This window comes from Haliotis cracherodii, unplaced genomic scaffold, assembly GCF_022045235.1.
Source record: "Haliotis cracherodii isolate W230 unplaced genomic scaffold, xgHalCrac1.p SCAF_1, whole genome shotgun sequence".
NCBI classification, from domain to species: Eukaryota; Metazoa; Mollusca; class Gastropoda; order Lepetellida; family Haliotidae; genus Haliotis; species Haliotis cracherodii.
In genome coordinates this window covers 46638766-46660305 of record NW_027266264.1, presented here as the reverse complement: position 1 = coordinate 46660305, position 21540 = coordinate 46638766, and the positions used below count along the sequence as shown (strand labels likewise).

The window sequence follows — 21540 nt, the reverse complement described above, 5'->3', positions numbered from 1 at the left end:
GTATAATGAGTATGTCCTGGTATTTGATTCATTAGCTTATCTGGTCACAGACAATCTATTTCACCTTTTATGAGAATTCAAAAGAATGACATGAGATTATTTCTGTTTTGACATTTTTTGACCTAAACAGTGTGTCATCTGCACGTTGCATTTCCTGAAGGCAACATATTCCGCCCTATGTTCTCTACCTACACTGCTGTGTGAGAAAGTGTCATAAAACATGTCACACAAACAAAAAACATCAACTCCATATAATCACTTGTATTTAGTTTATTTTTAACAACAATGTATGTACACAAAAGACATTTTAATATTAATGTACACTGGCCAAACAAATCCTTCTCTGAATCTTTGCTTCTGTCTGCCCTTACACTGAAAATACATTGTTAGTGTTTCATGTCTCCTGAATTGGTGCACCTGGGAAATCTTATGATGACACTCTTCAAGCATCACAGTTAATTACAATAACGGGTCATGACAAGATGAGTGCACAAATATCTGTCTTGTTCCAATTTGTCATCACTGGAGTGAGTGAGTGTGGTTTTATGTCACTTTTAACAATATTCCAGCAGTATCACAGTGGGGACACCAAATATGTGTAATCACAGGAAGAATCAAACCCAGCCAGAGTTGTCTTGATGACCTTACTTTTCTACTATTTGGATCCTGGTTTTAAACTGCTGAGAATTTTACTACAACGAAGTTGTAAACTCAAGTCATTCATGAAATTTGTCACATAGGAATCTTTTTCTGATTTTTTGGTTTCAAACACCACAACCAAGTAAATCCGAGGGTCCACCCTGCTGATGAAGTAGGTGCTCTGGGCTCTCTGCAACAACAAACAGTGAAACTCCAACAAACGTTCCAATGTTAACGTTTCACACACCACAACCATAATTTTAGACTTTGGAAAATATTTTGTGGACCTTGTGGAAAATATTTATATTTATATCCAGAAAAAGGATACATATGTTTATCTGATTTTTAGTTTTTCTTGTCAAAGGTTTATCTAATTGCTTTAACATGGAAGCTGTTTATAGTTTACATGATGTAACACAACATTAAAAGTATTAGTCTCAGTTTTTGGGAGGATTACATAGCAGCTTATCCCAGAACCACCTTGTACCTTATCATAGAAGCACAATGTACCTTGTCATAGAAGAACCACATACCTTATCATGGAAGCACCATGTAGCTTATCATGGAAGCACAATGTAGCTTATCATAGTAGCACAATGTACCTTGCCATAGAAGCACAATGTACCTTGTCATAGAAGAACCATGTAGCTTATCATTGAAGAACCATGCAGCTTATCATAGAAGCACCATGTATCTTGTCATAGAAGAACCATGTACTTTATCATAGAAGCACCATGTATCTTGTCATAGAAGAACCATGTAGCTTATCATAGAGGCACCATGTACCTTGTCATATAAGAACCATGTACCATGTCATAGAAGCACCATGTATCTTGTCATAGAAGAACCATGTAGCTTATCATAGAGGCACCATGTACCTTGTCATAGAAGCACCATGTAGCTAATCATAGAAGCACCATGTATCTTGTCATAGAAGCACCACGTACCTTGTCATAGAAGAATCGTGTAGCTTATCATAGAAGCACCATCTACTTTATCATAGAAGCACCATGTACCTTGTCATAGAAGCAGTTGACCTTGTCCTGGTTGGAGAGGTCAGGTGTGTTCTTGTCACTAATCATCATCACTACATTTGGCCAATGAGAGGTTGGACGTTCCTGGAACCAAATGTCACATCATTCAGTAAGTTTAAAATTATATGTGTAAAGCAGATAAAAACGAGCATCATGGTGACAAGCGTCACTAATTTTGGTGAGGTCAATAGGTACACAAAAAGTCTATCTGCGATCTAATGTCTGAATCTGTAGAGATATACATTTAGCAGTGATCGAGTGACTGGTAATTTGAAGCAAGGGCGGTAACTGACTGTAAGTGTCCCATTTCCACCCTTGCGCCGAACTAGGCTAGTACATGTATTATGAAGTTACAGTTTGGCTGGACTAACGCTTCTGTGCAATGTCCAATCAAAATCGAAAAGTCCGAATTTCAACGTTCAGATTTCGGTTGACTACAGGATTTGCATAATAATGTGTAATGTCAACTTGGCATCGACACATATTTTCCAAATCTTTTCATGTTTTAATCGAGGTGCTCCAGTGATTTAATGGTTAGACCAGTTTTATTACAATATAGATCTTGATCATCAATCAGATCGTCTTGACTGGGCGCCACCATTTTGTTTGAAGCAAATGCAAGTGATTTTAGAGGTGGAATTTGATTGGTCAATAGGAGGGGCATGGAAGGGACAAAACATGTAATTGCCACTGGTGGCGCTACAATCAGCCCAGAAATTCCAGTCTAGTTCAGCAAGAATGGAAACTTGACTTTTAAAGTCAGTTAACTCCCTTGCCTCAGGAAGATGCACTAGGGTGTAAACATGAATGACATTAGGTGTCTCACCCCCGGTATAGACAATATAGCAGGGAAAGTGTTCAGTCCCTCGGGAGCCTCTGTAATCTTGTTGGGGTGGTGGTAGCCAGGTCCCTTGTATGTATCCTTCAAACCGTGACTATCTAGCACCAGGGACACATTGAAAGCATCACACTTCTTTTGGAAACTTGTGATTCTGTCAACAACATTGGCACAGGTAACTGATCATATCATCCAAGCATCCATAAGCATCACACTACACAAGAGTGTGTGTGTGTGGGTGTGTGTGTGTGTGTGTGTGTGTGCAGAGACTTTCTATGCAAGCAACAAATTAATCTGTTAAGTTGACACAATGTCAGTTTTAGAGTATAAAACTACCTCACTAGAGAATCCTATATCACAAATTGACAGGAGTCCAGTGAGTGGGTTGGTAGGGCTTAGAACCATTAGCATCAGTTTAATTATTTCAAGTACCTGCTACCTACTTCCCTATGAAGTCGTCCGTTGTCTTGCTGGCCCAGCTCTTCATCTCCACGGGAACTGCCTGCTTACTGAGGACCTCATAGAAGTACAGACTGAACTGCAACAGTACACACATATAGGACACACTCACTCAGCACAACGAACATCACGAAAGGAGTAGAGCAGAGTTTTGCAGAGCTCCAATGAAAGAAATATAGCCTCTGATAGTAACGAGAATGTGTTTTTACTCACAAACATATGTCTCCCCCCTCCTTTTTCGGATACATTTTAGGTTCAAGTTGTTACACAGCAAATAATAGACTGGAAAGGTAATGATTTCATGCAGAAATATTCATTAGCTGTAGAGATTTGGTGGGATACAAATGGTACCTGTTTGAGACTAAGTCCAAATTGTTTCCATGCAAACACAAGAAAGTAAAAGAAACAAAAAGTAGAAAAAATTGAAGAGGCAATAGTTGAACATGTGGTCATTGTATATGTATAGTTTCAAGCAAAAAGCAAAACTATTCATTAGTTTGAGACTTATGACTCAGAAACGAAGCCTCGAGTTGTTTGAGACTAAATTGTTTCCATGGAAACATAACAAAATAAATTTGGAAATATTTTAAAAAAGCAAAAGGCACTAGTCAAACTGATGAGCAATGCATATGCAAAGTTTCGTTGAAATATGTTGAACTGTTTTTAAGTTAAGGCCAAGAAATAAACCCTACCCTTGTTTGAGACTAAGTCGAAATTATTTCCATTGAAACGTAAAAACTAAATTTTGGTTATGGCTCGTAATAGAATGGGATGCCAACGTCAACTCCTTCAAGGAGGAGGACATAATAATAGTCTTGAAAGCACATTAAAAACATCTCCATCCAACACATGCACTACCTGACCATACCTTGGCCACAAGCAGACCCTTGAATCTGGCGAGCCAGTGATAGACACCTGTCTGTACACTGGCCTTGGAGGTGCTGACAAACCCCTTCTTGCTCTGAAAACAATATCCTGTCATTACTATTTGAACCACTGATCCATCCTGTACAAGACAGTTGACATAGTTTGGCAGTGAACTAGACAATGTACCACAAACCTAGGATCATGGGTTTGAATCGCAGATTTACGGTCATCTTGTGTCTTGGTTTGTCAACACCATCATATCTATGCCCATGGTAAGTGTCGAAGATAAGCATCATTTGAGGATTTCCTCCCACATCAAATTGATGAAACCGAAATACTGTTTCAAAGATTAATTATTAAAACAAACTCACTCACAAACTAGACAATTACTCAATACAACAAGAAGATACTAGACGCAATCGCTGAAGCAAACCCCAGACGGGGCATTTAGAGATAACCATGCACATAGAGACATAATGTAGAACCCATTTAGAATTCTAACCCAGGTAATACATTCATGAAGCATATATACAATGCTAGATATCAGAAGATAAACTGAATTGAACTGAACTGACAGAAAATGATTAATAAAAAGACAAACAAAGTGACCCTAATTCTCACTGAAAACTATGCGAATATATATAAACAGACCAAACATTTTTTTCAAATGTGCACTTAAGCCCTTTTCAGTCATTATATTGTATATTCTTTGTTCTTACCAGGACAGGAATACCTCAGATAAGATAATACTCAGATAATTTTGAAGGATGCAAATTTATATCAATTATTGATGGACTTAATCTTCCTATGTTACAAATTACGTCATAGTGACATGTTCGTAAACTTTGTGGCACAGGGCTTGGTTCCACAAAGCGATCAGCGCTCAACTGCATTCGTAAGTCTTTGTTAAAGTATGGCAGTTATGATCACCTCAGTGCTTCAATAGCTTCCTGGAAAGGACCCCTGAATTCTAAAGGTAGAGGTATTAATTTAATACGTGCCAACTTTTAATGTGTTTGAAATATTATTCTGTTTAACTCAAATGGACTATGCTGTGGATCACGTAGATGTCTGTCTATTTACTCAGAACAGTAAAATTGTAAAATGTTATCAATGCAAATTAATAAATAAAGCACAAATGCACCCCCATGTAATACCAATTTTGTGAAAGCCGTGAATAGTTCTGTTACAAACTATTCACTTGTTTCAAATAATTGGTATTACTCGGTCGGGAGTTTAGTATTCTATATCTATCAAACTGTGCACAGAACTACATATTTATATCATCTATGCCATCCATATTTATCTGTGTTTTTCCCATTCACTCAGTAAATTACTTACAAAGTGACTGAATCAGTCATGCCACCAAAGGCCATTGCTTTCTGGGCATGTGTATGTGCTTGTCAATGTGCATATGTTTGTCAATGTGCATATGCTTGTCAATGTGCATATGTTTGTCAATGTGTACATGTTTGTCACTGTCTATAATCTATAATGAACATATTGCCTGACAAATGAGACTGGATTTCGGACAGATTGACTGAAATGAACTAGACTCTTGTTTTCTTCTCAGAGTTTCAGATAAACTTGTTTTCTGTGACACTGACTGGTTATTATCTAAAACGTACCACAGATTGCTTCTCTACTGCTTTTCTTTTCCATGTGAGAGTGAAATGCATTCAAATATTACATAATTTTGAACAATATCAACTGTACATATTACTGATGTATACAGTACCCGGGTAACTAAAACAAGCATATTCCTTTCAAAATAATTATGTCAAATCTAATCTTAAAACAAATACATTATAGAAACAAACAAGATGGAACAATTTATATTGACTGGCTCTGGAGTATTCACTTCATTTGCAATACATGTAGAATTTTACACTGCATAAAATCAGAAACTGAACAGTATGTTAGTGTGTTATGTGTAAAATACAGCTAGTATGCCAAGGATTGCAATAGGACAAATTTACAATGATTTAAGTAGTCTATTCATGGGTCTCCATGGGGCAAGGGGAGGAAGGGAGTTTTTGTCTGGCATATATTTCCACTCACAAATAATGCACTTTTTCATCATGCCAAACAATGAAAACACAGCGGCATAGTGGAATCTTTTGGCATGGAAAACCCAAATAATGAACAATTCATGACACCCTCAATGGTACAGGCTCGGGTGTGGGAGTGGCTCAGACTGGAGGACCAGCCTGGTGGATCAATCTACATGTATTATACTTGGTGACAGAGATGGTGAATAAGGGTTTATACTGTAGTCAACAGCAGCTACATATCACTCTAAAGAAACTGCGCACTCGGATCTCCTGTGTAGAGTGAGTGAGTTAGTATGGTTTTACGCCGCTTTTAGCAACACTTCAGCAATATTGCAGCAGGGAACACAGACATGGGCTTCACATATTGTACCCATGTCGGGAATCGAACCCGGGTCTTTGATGTGACGAGCGAACGCTTTAACCTCTAGGCTACCAGACCGCCCTCCTGTTTAGAAGTTGGATATGTAACTGATGAAAAGATAGCATAGATGCTCAACTTCTTCATTACAATTTAGTGTTGAGAAAGCATTGGAACAAGTTGTGGGGTTTGTGGTGACACAATTCTGCTTCAGATCAATAGTTTCTTAATAGTTTCTTGTTTAATGCTGCACTCAGCTATATTCCTAGAGCCGTTTAGATCCAGGTAAGAATAGGTCTTCAGCAACCCATCCTTGCCATAAAAGGCGGCTATGTCATTCGTAAGAGGTGACTAATGGGATCCGGTGGTCAGGTTCACTGACTTGGTTGATGCAATCTCATCGTATCCCACTTGTATAGATTGATGCTCATGATGTCAATTATTTTATGATGTCACGATACTTGATTATTTACAGACCAGCATCATATAGCAGGAATACTGCTGGATGTGGCGTTAAAAAACAAACAAACAAACATATGAGTGCATCCTGCAAACACTCTGGACCAGACAAACCAAGGAATGTTATCACGAGCAATGTCCCATGCCGTCAGAGTTCAATGACCACCAAGCAACAGAGCTGGACCACCTGACAAATTTTCATTGCCCTTTATGACAAGCATATATGCTGGGGACCTATTCCAACCCGGACCCCAATGGGGGAATCAGATCCTTAACCCTGTTAGTACCCTAGGTTTGAGTTGTAGGATCTATGAGCATAATGGCCAGTCCACAGCATCAAAGTTCAGTAGTGTCCTGGCATTAGTGATGTCTGCACACAAACGCAGCAACCTTCTTACTCCAGCGTATGGCTTGTGACTGTTGGTTACACATAACACACATAATCCACACACATATATTTGCAATGACAAGAAACAGATGAAACATCGCACAAACTACAAAGCAAATAGTTCCCAAGCCTACAAGTGACAGATATGTATCTACCATCAAGCTTACCGGTGTAGGCTTATCCTTGGATGCAGGCTGAACAGAATGACAAGCAAGCGATTATGTATGATGGGCAGTTACAGTTGATGAGTCATACAAGCATCCATCTACTCTCATCCTTTCCATGCTTACCAACAATCAGGAATATGTAAGTGTTGTAGGCCAGAGGCATAAAAAGTGATATGTTATTGAACAACTATTTCTATACACAACTGATAAAGATAACCTAATACAGAGGTAAGGTAGTACTAGTAGTGGTTCAAGTGCAATGAATTATGCTGCTGCAAAAATGATAGAGCTACCTAGTCTCTTCTGTACTGGCCAACACAGGTCTCCCATAGCTCACCTCTTTGATGGCCGCCATGTTGGCCCAGCTAGCCAGCTTGGTGTGGGCTTGGTGTAGCTGCAGCAGCGACGGAAGACACTGCCACTCCGACATGAGGATCTGTGCCTCCAGCAGGTGGCGCATCACATCACACTCCAGGCTGGCAAAACAAGGACACAACAGTCATGACGCACGTAGACATCACACATGGAGACAACATTACACAAATGGAGACAACATCACACATGGAAACAGCATCACACACATGGAGACAGCATCACACATGGAGACAGCATCACACATGGAGACAACATCACACACATGGAGACAACATCACATATGGAGACAACATCACATGAAGACAGCATCACACATGGAGACAGCATCACACATGGAGACATTATCACATATGGAGACAACATCACACATGGAGACAACATCACACACATGGAGAAAGCATCACACATGGAGACAGCATCACATATGGAGACAACATCACATATGGAGACAACATCACACACATGGAGACAACATCACACATGGAGACAACATCACACATGGAGACATCACACACATGGAGACAACATCACACACATGGAGACAACATCACACACATGGAGACAGCATCACACATGGAGACAACATCACACACATGGAGACAACATCACACAGATGGAGACAGCATCACACACAAGGAGAAAGCATCACATATGGAGAAAGCATCACACATGGAGACAACATCACACATGGAAACAACATCACACACATGGAGACAGCATCACACACATGGAGACAGCATCACACATGGAGACATCACACACATGGAGACAACATCACACATGAAGACATCACACACATGGAAACAACATCACACACATGGAAACAACATCACACACATGGAGACAACATCACACATGAAGACAACATCACACATGGAGACATCACACACATGGAGACAACATCCCACACATGGAGACAACATCATACACATGGAGACAGCATCACACACATGGAGACAGCATCACACATGGAGACAACATCACACACATGGAGACATCACACACATGGAGACAACATCACACACATGGAGACAGCATCACACATGGAGACAACATCACACACATGGAGACAGCATCACACATGGATACAACATCACACACATGGAGACATCACACACATGGAGACAACATCACACACATGGAGACAGCATCACACATGGAGACAACATAACACACATGGAGACAACATCACACAGATGGAGACAGCATCACACATGGAGACAGCATCACACACATGGAGACAGCATCACACATGGAGACAGCATCACATCACACTCCAGGCTGGCAAAACAAGGACACAACAGTCATGACGCACGTAGACATCACACATGGAGACAACATTACACAAATGGAGACAACATCACACATGGAAACAGCATCACACACATGGAGACAGCATCACACATGGAGACAGCATCACACATGGAGACAACATCACACACATGGAGACAACATCACATATGGAGACAACATCACATGAAGACAGCATCACACATGGAGACAGCATCACACATGGAGACATTATCACATATGGAGACAACATCACACATGGAGACAACATCACACACATGGAGAAAGCATCACACATGGAGACAGCATCACATATGGAGACAACATCACATATGGAGACAACATCACACACATGGAGACAACATCACACATGGAGACAACATCACACATGGAGACATCACACACATGGAGACAACATCACACACATGGAGACAACATCACACACATGGAGACAGCATCACACATGGAGACAACATCACACACATGGAGACAACATCACACAGATGGAGACAGCATCACACACAAGGAGAAAGCATCACATATGGAGAAAGCATCACACATGGAGACAACATCACACATGGAAACAACATCACACACATGGAGACAGCATCACACACATGGAGACAGCATCACACATGGAGACATCACACACATGGAGACAACATCACACATGAAGACATCACACACATGGAAACAACATCACACACATGGAAACAACATCACACACATGGAGACAACATCACACATGAAGACAACATCACACATGGAGACATCACACACATGGAGACAACATCCCACACATGGAGACAACATCATACACATGGAGACAGCATCACACACATGGAGACAGCATCACACATGGAGACAACATCACACACATGGAGACATCACACACATGGAGACAACATCACACACATGGAGACAGCATCACACATGGAGACAACATCACACACATGGAGACAGCATCACACATGGATACAACATCACACACATGGAGACATCACACACATGGAGACAACATCACACACATGGAGACAGCATCACACATGGAGACAACATAACACACATGGAGACAACATCACACAGATGGAGACAGCATCACACATGGAGACAGCATCACACACATGGAGACAGCATCACACAGATGGAGACATCACACACATGGAGACAGCATCACACACATGGAGACAGCATCACACATGGAGACAACATCACACACATGGAGACATCACACACATGGAGACAACATCACACACATGGAGACAGCATCACACATGGAGACAACATCACACACATGGAGACAACATCACACAGATGGAGACAGCATCACACACAAGGAGAAAGCATCACACATGGAGAAAGCATCACACATGGAGACAACATCACACACATGGAAACAACATCACACACATGGAGACAACATCACACATGAAGACAACATCACACATGGAGACATCACACACATGGAGACAACATCACACACATGGAGACAACATCACACATGGATACAACATCACACACATGGAGACAACATCACACACATGGAGACAACATCACATATGGAGACAGCATCACATATGGAGACAACATAACACACATGGAGACAGCATCACACATGGAGACAGCATCACACACATGGAGAAAGCATCACATATGGAGACAACATCACACACATGGAGAAAGCATCACACATGGAGACAACATCACACATGGAGACAACATCACACACATGGAGACAACATCACACATGGAGACAGCATCACACACATGGAGATAGCATCACACACATGGAGACAACATCACACACATGTAGACAACATCACACACATGGCAACAACATCACACATGGCGACAGCATCACATATTGAGACAGCATCACACACATGGAGACAGCATCACACATGGAGACAGCATTACACACATGGCGACAACATCACATATGGAGACAACATCACATATTGAGACAGCATCACACACATGGTGACAGAATCACATATGGAAACAACATCACACATGGAGACAACATCACACACATGTAGACAACATCACACACATGTAGACAACATCACACATGGAGATAGCATCACACACATGGAGACAGGATCACACACATGTAGACAACATCACACACATGGCGACAACATCACATATGGAGACAACATCACACATTGAGACAGCATCACACACTTGGTGACAGAATCACATATGGAGACAACATCACACACATGGAGACAACATCACACACATGGAGACAACATCACACATGGAGACAACATCACACACATGGAGACAACATCACACATATGGATACAACATCACATATGGAGACAACATAACACACATGGTGACAACATCACACATGGAGACAGCATCACACACATGGAGAAAGCATCACATATGGAGACAGCATCACACACATGGTGACAGAATCACACATGGAGACAACATCACACATGGAGACAACATCACACACATGGAGACAACATCACACACATGGAGACAACATCACACATGTAGACAACATCACACACATGGAGACAACATCACACACATGGAGATAGCATCACACACATGGAGACAGCATCACACACATGTAGACAACATCACACACATGGCGACAGCATCACACATGGCCACAGCATCACATATAGAGACAGCATCACACACATGGAGACAACATCACACATGGAGACAGCATTACACACATGGCGACAACATCACATATGGAGACAACATCACATATTGAGACAGCATCACACACATGGTGACAGAATCACATATGGAGACAACATCACACATGGAGACAACATCACACACATGTAGACAACATCACACACATGTAGACAACATCACACATTGAGATAGCATCACACACATGGAGACAGCATCACACACATGTAGACAACATCACACACATGGCGACAACATCACATATGGAGACAACATCACACATTGAGACAGCATCACACACTTGGTGACAGAATCACATATGGAGACAACATCACACACATGGCGACAGCATCACACACATGGCGACAACATCACATATGGAGACAGCATCACACACATGGTGACAGCATCACACACATGGCGACAGCATCACATATAGAGACAGCATCACACACATGGAGACAACATCACACATGGAGACAGCATCACATATGGAGACAGCATCACACACATGGAGACAGCATCACATATGGAGACAGCATCACATATGGAGACAGCATCACACACATGGAGACAGCATCACATATTGAGACAGCATCACATATGGAGACAGCATCACACACATGGAGACAGCATCACATATGGAGACAGCATCACATATGGAGACAGCATCACACACATGGAGACAGCATCACATATGGAGACAGCATCACATATGGAGACAGCATTAAAATCTTTTGTATCATGATGTATCAATGTGGTGGCAACATTGTGATTCTAACATGATGTACTATTGTTCTTGAGTGTTCAGACAATGGTTCTAACCCTACCTGAAGGATGACTTGAGAGGGCTGAGGAGTGGATGGTGGAAGCCCCGACTGTGAGCCTGTATTATGTCAGTAACCATAGTAACCAGGTCATCAAAACTCACATTCCTGTGGACAGCAACTGAAGATATCTGCTCATATCTTGTTTTGTTAAGTGGACAACACAATCATATAACACTGATGAGTGCATAAACTAACTACATTCACATTAAGCAGGATTACCACTAGGAAGCCTCCTGAGATGGTCATGTTGATACTCATATAGTATAACATTTGGGTATAAAGATGAAAAACAATTGGTGCCCATGCAATGACTTTAGGAACATAACAAAATGGCACAAGTATGTTGTCTGTTTTGGGAACATAGCAGAGAGAGTAATCTGGGCTAGGAGATACATGTTTGTCCTAAAGTAGACATAAACTGCTAGTTATACCTGATACTAAATATTATCAAAATAGGTAGACATCATTTTACATGTTCTAATAGATTCACAATACAACTGAGGTTTACATCCCTAAGATTAAATCTCTCCACTAAACAGTCTCCAGGATACAGATCCATGAGCCTCTGTCTGGCTGTGAGGTAGTGACTCAGCTGACCACTCAGATGTGCCAGGAGAATGTCAAGGTCCGAGCGAAGAGTCACTGGTGTCTGGGACAAGCTGTCAATACGCTGGAACTCCTGAACCAGGAACTGGTAGTTGTTGCGCAGGTTCTGTGGAGGGAAGAACCAAATCAGTTTCATCTTAAAATTAGACCCTTGGTGGTGGTGGTGGTGGTGGTTGTGGACATCACTTTAACTGAGCAGCTCTATGGGTCTCTACTGATATAAATATAGCCTTTCAATATGGTTAGTATACCCTTCTTCCAGAGGTGAGGTGAGGTGAAATTGGGTTTAACGTCGCGTCCAAGATTATTGCACTTATATAGCGACGTGCATGCACGTGTATGTGTGTGTGGCTGCTTGTACTAGTCCGGACTGATGCCGATTTATAGTGCTAGCTCACTGAGATACCATGCCGCAGTTTAACATGAATACCCCACTCAGACACAGTATACTGACTCCGAGCCGACCAGTCCTTGTTTTAGCCCCTTAATGCCGAGCGCCAGACAGGGTAACAACAAGTACAATCTTTTAACGTCTTTTTGTATGACGCGGCCCGGGATCGAACCCTGGACCTTCCGCTCTCCGGGCCGACGCTCTACCACAAGACCACGGAGGCGGTCCCCTTCTTCCAGAGGCAAGTGAGTTAACAGACTTTAAAAGTTCAGTTTCCATCCTTGCCAAACTAGGCTGGAACAAGTATTTGTCACAGAGTGACGAAATATCCCCCGCCTGTACACCATAGTACCAAATATGAAGACAATCAAGCGATTAGTTCTTGAGATATTGTGGCAACACCGTTTTCCAACTCCAAAAACAGATTTGCCTGCTGTGACCTTGAAAATGGGGTCAAGGTCACCAAAACCGACTGGTGTCTGCGGAGTCTGTATATACACCATAGTTCCAAATATGAAGACAATCCAGTGTTTAGTTCTTGAGATATCGCGGCAACAAACAGGTGGGACGTACAGACGGACGTACGGACGTACGGACGGACGTACGGACGGTCGTGAATACTATATCCCCCGCTTCGCGCTTTCGCGCGGCGGGGGATAATTATGGAGATGTTTTTGCTGGACTAACAAGATATCGACACCCGCATCATAATCCACATGGCAAATATCGAACCAGGATTTGCAGAGCATGTGTACCCTCAGCTGGGCGTCAACACATATTTTCCAATTTTTTCATGTTTTTAATCAAGGTGCTCAAGTGATATGATGCACTTTGCGAGGGAAAAGCAGTTTTATTACAACAAAGATCTGTATTATTGATGAGATTGAATGGTCACAACCATTTTGGTTGAAACAAATGATATGAGAGGTGGAATCTGAGGGGGGACATAATTCATAATAGCCACTCATGGCACTAGAATCAAGGCCCTGAAATTCCAGCCTAGTTTGGCAAGGATGGAAACTGGACTTTTAAAGTCAGTTAACTCCCTTGCCTCAGGAAGATGGGTATAACCCTAGATATTTCTAAAGACGCTACACTGAGTCGAAATCAAAGATTTCTTATCACGTATACCTGTGGGCAAAAGGAGAAATCAGGGAGGAAGTAACAGCCATATATAAAGTTTCTTTGTTTGTCTGTTGTTTAACGCCTCACTCAGCGATATTCCAGCTATATGCCGACAGGCAGTAAATAATCAAGTCTGGACCAGACAATCCAGTCATTGATATCACAAACATCAATCTACGCAATTGGGATGACATGCATCATCCACGTCTGACCACCTGATCCGGTTGCCTCTTACGACAAGCATGGGCTTGCTGAAGACCAATTCTAACCCGGATCTTCAAAGGACAGCAATATATTATATTCATTTTCACAGTATGCTCAATAAGTATTGAAATGTGTATTGTTTCAAAATGAGCAATTCTGAATAAATGCAAGGTTGTTATACTTACCTGACGCTACACAGTGCTTTAACTCCCCTACCTTATACAAACAGAGAGTACTGGAATGAAGAGACAGTTGACACCACAACCCATGCCTCGGCATCCACAAGTAATCCCCCTTGCCCCCTACTCCCTCATATTCTTCACTGTACAACAGCAGGCGCAGAGTAGACAGTGACACCAAACAGACAGTGGCGGAGGAGGCAGACCCAGTCCAGGTGGGCCTATAGGTGTAGCATCAGGTAAGTATACAACATTGCATTGAATCAGAAGTGCTCATGTTTTACCTTAACTGATGCTACACAGTGCTTTATTTGACTGACATGGAAGATGGGCTTACTGTCAGAAGTACCAGGCAAGGAACCCTTCAGACGACAACAAGGTAGCAGCTCCTAGTATGGCATCAGGGGTTGGTCAGGTGCTAGGCCAGGACAAGTGGACCAAATCTATGAGTACCCTCAACGTCTTCCACAGAAAGGTTGCGAAGACAGATATAGAGGACCAGAAGCATCCCTCCATGATGTCGTCAGGATGGAGGGCCAGTGGAGAAGACAGGGCATGGATCTCATGCTGATTGGAGGAGGTAAGTTAGCACGACCATAGGCTTTCATGATAGCGAAATGAAGCCAAAGGCACTGTCAACGATGCTGCTGAGACACCTGAAGATATTGTCGGAGAGCTCGAACCGGGCAGAGAGTGAGTTCATGTTATCATCTGGACCAACGATCTCCAAAAGAGAAGGGACATGAAACTGCCGATCAGGTTGGCCAGGCAGTTGATTTTTGGCGACAAAGTACCAGCAAAGAACAAGGTGAACCAGGCCGTGAGGTTGCTTGTTGAACCGGACCTGGGTCACATCTAGGGCATGAATCTTGCTAACCCTGGTCTCCATGGCAAGTGCCAGGAATAAGCAAGTCTTCAAGGTGAGATCTTCAAACGAGGCAGGTGCAAGCAGTCACGAGAAACAAGATCTAAATGCCAAGCTGGAGGATTGAACTTCTTATTCTCATCCTCCAATCAAAATCCTCAGACCATGGCACAAAGTGCAGGGACCGAGGACAGTCACTAGCAGTCATCAAGACCGAACTGAGGGCAGCAAGTTAGGTTGCAATTATGGAACCAGCAAGGTGACCAAGAAGTGAAGCAGAAGGCCTGGAACAAGTAAGATGAGGGCTACTTTGTGAATGACCTGGGGGAGAATAAGTGGGGACAGAAAAGCATACACACTTAGGCTGACCCAGGACACAGCGAGGCCGTCTACCTCCCAAGCAGCTTTGCCTGGGACTGGAGACACATACACTGGCAACTGGTATGGTGGTTGCTAACCCTGGACAACAGATCAACTTCTGGAGTTCCAAGGCGATCGCACAAGAACGGGAAGCCCTCTGGGTGAAGCACCCAGTCCATGGGGTATGGACGATTGGGTCTTGAAAAGTCTGCTCAAAGAGAGAAACAAATCCAACTACAGTGAAGGAACCCAACAATGGGCTTGGTGATACGCATGAATAACCACGGAGCCGTGAAAATTCCAAATGAGTGTACTTTCCACTGAAAGTGCTGGCCTGGAAGATGAAGTGGAGGAATCGTTGCATGAATGGGAACGTGCAGGTAGGCATCCTGTAGGTCCAGACTGATGCGGTGGCGCTGGGAACAGATGGAGATCATCTGAAAATGTGATGGAGGCGTGAGATAGTGAAGATTGAAGAGCGCCAGATTGTGAATCATCCATAGTTTGGATGAAGCCTTTTGGGGCTATGGGAAGACGGGGGGGAAAGAATCCTGGATGGATGGAGTTGGCATCCAAAATTTCCACCATATTCTTGGCAATCAGTAAGTCGATATTGGCCTGTACAGCTGGTACATCTAGAGGACGATTTTAAGGTTCCAATGGTAGTGGTGGAACCTGTAGGTTGAACCCATGGAGGAGGATCCGGATGACGAACGGATCCTGCAGCAGCCACCAATTCCTCCCCAGTACTGTTGAAGTCTCCCACCTACCTGTAGATGGCTGAACAGGGACAACTGGCAGAGAGAGTTGCCAGATGTCGGGCATCTCAAGGAGGTCACATTTGTCGACGGTCCCCACCGGAAAGCGTCCACGATGGGGAGGGGGGGGGTCTTGTAGACCAGTCCAGCAAATGATGTTCGCTGTTGAGAGAGCTGGGAAGACAGCAGACGCTCCATGTTAATATGGAGACAGAACTGCTGCTGGTTAGCGTCTCAACTCTGGGCCTCCTTGTAACTGTCAGGATCTGGCTGTTGAAAAGAGCCGGATCAGACAAAGGCTGGTGCATCAATTGCGGGTCCCAGGAAGACTGTTTGAGTAAGGCAGAGCACCTAGCGATGGTGATGGATCCAAAGCAGTATTAGACATGTGTACAAGATGTCGCTGTTGCCAGTCAAACACAGAAAGGAGCTGTCAACAATCTTGTATGGCTGAGCTGGCAGGAGGTGGATAACTCGTGGATGCCAAGGCATGTGGCTGTAGTCTGTTTCAACTGTCTCTTTGTTCCAGTAGTCTGTTTGTATGAGGAAGGGAAACTAAAGCACTTTGTTGCATCCAGTGAGGTAAAACTTATATCGTGTGTATGGTGCAATAACCCAGTAGATATACTACTCAAAAGAACATGAATGTTTTTTGCTATCAACTATTTTGACGGGATGCCTACAGGATAATGTGCCCCCATATGATATGGCCACATGTCGTTATGTTTCTCCCTGATTAATCAGAGAAGATCAATTGCTAGCATGATTAGGTACAACATACCTCTCTTGCTCGTCCAATAGGATTAAATCTCTTCTGCCCGAGGAAGGTGAGTGACATGTACATCTTCTCAGCAGCGGCAAGCTGGGACAGGCACTGGATGATGGTGCCCCATGATGCAGCTGTGGACAGCTTGTGGACATCTTTGTCCTTCTCCTGAAACACACAAAAACAAGCATGAAATACTCACATCCCCCACCAATATGACATGTCGGGTGTGTGCAATGCATTAGCTCCTGTGAACTATGTTCACTGGGCCTTTTTGTAAAGAAATATAGTACATTTTTCAAGATCTGCTCCGGAAACGAGGACTACCTCCATTTTCAGTCTAAATCAAAGTCGTTGCCATGGAAACTCGAAAAATAACTTTATAAAAAAAAATCCAAAACTATCCAAAGGCACCAGTTCACCACTAGACCTATCAATGTGCAAAATATGGTGAAGAAATATAGTACGGTTTTCAAGATCTGCTCCGGAAACGAGGACTACCGCCATTTTCAGTCTAAATCAAAGTCGTTGCCATGAAAACTCGAAAAATATCGTTTTTAAAAATGCCAAACTATCCAAAGGCACCAGTTCACCACTAGACCTATCTAAGTGCAAAGTATGGTGAAGAAATATAGTACGGTTTTCAAGATCTGCTCCGGCAACGAGGACTACCGCCATTTTCAGTCTAAATCAAAGTCGTTGCGATGGAAACTCGAAAAATATTTTTTTATTAAATCCCTAACTATCAAAAGGCACCAGTTCACCACTAGACCTATCTATGTGCCAAGTATGGTGAAGAATTATGGTACGTTTTTCAAGATCTGGTCCGGAAACTAGGACTACGGCCATTTTCAGCCATGGAAACTCGAAAAATATTTATTTTTAAAATCCCAAACTATCAAAAGGCACCAGTTCACCACTAGACCTATCTATGTGCCAAGTATGGTGAAGAAATATGGTACGGTTTTCAAGATCTGGTCCGGAAACGAGGACTACCGCCATTTTCAGTCTAAATCAAAGTCGTTGCCATGGAAACTCAAAAAAATATAAAAAATTAAAATCCCAAACTATCAAAAGGCACCAGTTCACCACTAGATCTATCTATGTGCCAAGTTTGGTGAAGAAATATGGTACGGTTTTCAAGATCTGCTCCGGAAACGAAATGTGACGGACGGACAGACGGACGGCACCCATTCCTATATCCCCCTTCCACTTCGTGGCGAGGGATAATAATCATATCACTTCAATACCAGATGGCAACAAATACAAGTCTACAGTCCGTACATGTTTCAAATTTACCTATTTCCATGTGACTACATAAGAAATAGGTGAGAAGAAATGCATGTTTAAAGCTGCATTCAAGATTATTGCCCTTACATGTGCGTGAGTGGCTGCATGTATGTGGCTGCATGTATGCCGGACTAACACCGATTTTATAGTGCCATCCCTTTGAGATACCATGCCACAGTTTAAAACAAATACCCCACTCAGACACAGCATACCAGTCCTTGTTTTAGCACTTTAATGCAGATCGCGAGATTAGTTAACAACAAGTACCATCTGTTAACATCTTTTGGTATAACATGACCAGGGATCGAATCCCTGACCTTCTGCCCTCAGGGCAGACACTTTACCACTAGGCCAGGGAGGTGGTCTCATATATAATAGGATTCAGATTCCCTCTATTACTATAACTGCACAGCGCACAGGTCCCAAATAAGGTGAAGGTAACCAACATTCGCTGCGATGGGTGACCACATTTCAGCAGTTTGGCTCCTGAGATTTTCTAGTGCTTTGGTCCTGCCCCACACTTACATGTGTTGTCTCCATGGGCAAAGTGACTTTGTGCAATGTGCCTCTGTCCACCCAGCAGTGAATGGGTGGGATGAGATTGCAATGTGGTTGTTAACCTTCTAGCGCCTAAAAGTAACAGGCAGCTTGTATACTCTCCAGGAAGCTGAGAATGATTGTTGAATTCACATTGATAAATTGACCGGGAATATAATAGCCCTTTGAGCATATGCCCCTGTGTGTTATTGTTCCTTAACTTGAATTTGACAGTTACTAGAGTGAGATTGTTGAAGAAGGTGATACATGTACAGTAATAGATCCTAATACCGTGAAGATCCAGGGTAGAATACATCCTCAGCTACCAAAACTTGCCGTAAACGGCGGGTATGCTTGTCGTAAGAGGCAACCAATGGGATTGGGTGGTCCGGCTCGCTGACTTGGTACATGTCATTGTATCCCATTGCATTGATCGATGCTCATGATTTCAATCACTGAATTGTCTGGTCCAGACTCAATTATTTACAGACCACCATCATACAGCTGGATTATTGCTGAGCGCGACTTAAACAACCAACAAAAACTTAAATAAGATAGTATGATATAAAAATCAGTGGACGAGCACATACACTGAGTTCCTTTGCTTTATCAAAGGCAAATTGGCTGAGTAGGAGGAAATAGTTTTCCAGAAGCGTCTCTTCCTTGGGTCCTGATGGAGTGGATGAGGTAGAGGATGACCCTGTCTGTTCAGCCATTACCTGTAAAAGGTCAGATTATCAGTTACAGAGGCATGAGTGTTCCCATGCCACACATCTACTGTGGCATACAATTGATAGGATTAAAACTGTTCCATGGTTGACTTGTAGAAAATTCTTTTGTCATTAAACTGTTTTCAATCTGTCTAAACTATTTATATAACCTCATCTTGATATCCTTCCAAATTAACTGTAACTGGGGTGTTTCAATGACACAAATCATCCTTCTACAACTGGCTTGTCTGTGCCAGATCATATGTGCTGTTGTAGATGCAATAGTAATCAATGGTAATGACCAATGCTGATTGCAGTTTCGTGGTTCATACAGGTATGGAATACTAAAATTTTGTCTCTGCTGTGAGTATGTAACAGTTTAGGTCACTTATTCTTATATTAACAGTGTCTTGTTTACTACTGGCCAGCAATCTCAGTTATATAGCTTGGGCGTGTTTATATTTAATGGGTAAATTGGATTCACAGTTCCCAGCGGGTGCCTCCAAGCAATAGGCTAGCCAACAGCTGACTCGGTAACTGCAACACAGCACTCGCCAGTGGACAGATGGACGATTGTCAATAGGGACACGGGTTACGCACGGTGCGCTACACAAGTAACCGTTACAATTTACCTGAGCATAAACTGTTTATACTAGGAGAAGAATAGCATCTTGGTTTTACAAGCGTCATCTGTCAGTGAGAACCAGGATTCAGTACCTACCGGCAACAAATTGCCAGCAAAATCTCTTCTGACACCTATCTGTGTAAGGGGGGCAACTCTAATGTAATAGGGTAGTTAACTCCCTTGAGCGGTTGACCGATGGTGTCATCTTTGCATGTTGGAATTTTCTCACCAGATGTTCTTATAAAAAATATAAGAGTTACAATTACAAGGACATGATCTTTTTCAGAAGGTTTCACAAACAATAGTAACGTTTTCACATGTAAATAACCCGACTTCAACTTACAGTGGAAATACTTAGGTTATGTAATTCTTAGGTTAATTCTAAGTCGATCATAAAGATTCATGACAATAATTAGTTTGGATAATGAATCAGTGACAACGAAGTGATGTTAATTTCTTGTATTCATTATATGTGTTACATATTAATTAAATTAAATATGCTGAATATTTTTAAATAAACCTTATTTACATAGGTTACAATAATTGTGCCAAAACAGTTAAAAATATTAACCAAATTTGCGATTTTCGACATGCAACTTTTGTCTGAATTGTATACACAGTTTGATAATTAATACTAAACAGCTTAGAAATTATGCATCGGAAATGAAAACTTAACAATCCAGTATAGCAAACGAC

The 21540-nt window shown here is 42.2% G+C and overlaps 1 protein-coding gene across 1 annotated transcript; it reads right to left on the bottom strand.

Moving 5' to 3' along the window:
• Positions 1-255: 255 nt before the first annotated feature.
• Positions 256-20984, bottom strand: LOC139464807 (KICSTOR subunit 2-like). Its single transcript, XM_071246322.1, has 11 exons — positions 20852-20984; positions 20100-20228; positions 17698-17850; positions 12980-13140; positions 12429-12566; positions 7601-7739; positions 3839-3931; positions 2955-3049; positions 2500-2665; positions 1656-1757; positions 256-829 (listed from the first exon to the last, which is right to left on the bottom strand). The coding sequence occupies exons 2-11, from the start codon at positions 20223-20225 to the stop codon at positions 656-658; spliced, it is 1347 nt and encodes a 448-aa protein (XP_071102423.1). The 5' UTR covers positions 20226-20228; positions 20852-20984; the 3' UTR covers positions 256-655.
• Between the last annotated feature and the right edge of the window lie 556 nt (positions 20985-21540).

Coding starts and splice junctions, on each gene's coding strand:
- LOC139464807 (XM_071246322.1), bottom strand. CDS start 20,225: ATGGCTGAACAGACAGGGTCATCCTCTACCTCATCCACTCCATCAGGA. Junction 3,932..7,600: donor ACATGGCGGCCATCAAAGAG/GTGAGCTATGGG, acceptor TATTGTTTTCAG/AGCAAGAAGGGGTTTGTCAG. Junction 2,666..2,954: donor ACGGACGACTTCATAGGGAA/GTAGGTAGCAGG, acceptor TGTTGTTGACAG/AATCACAAGTTTCCAAAAGA.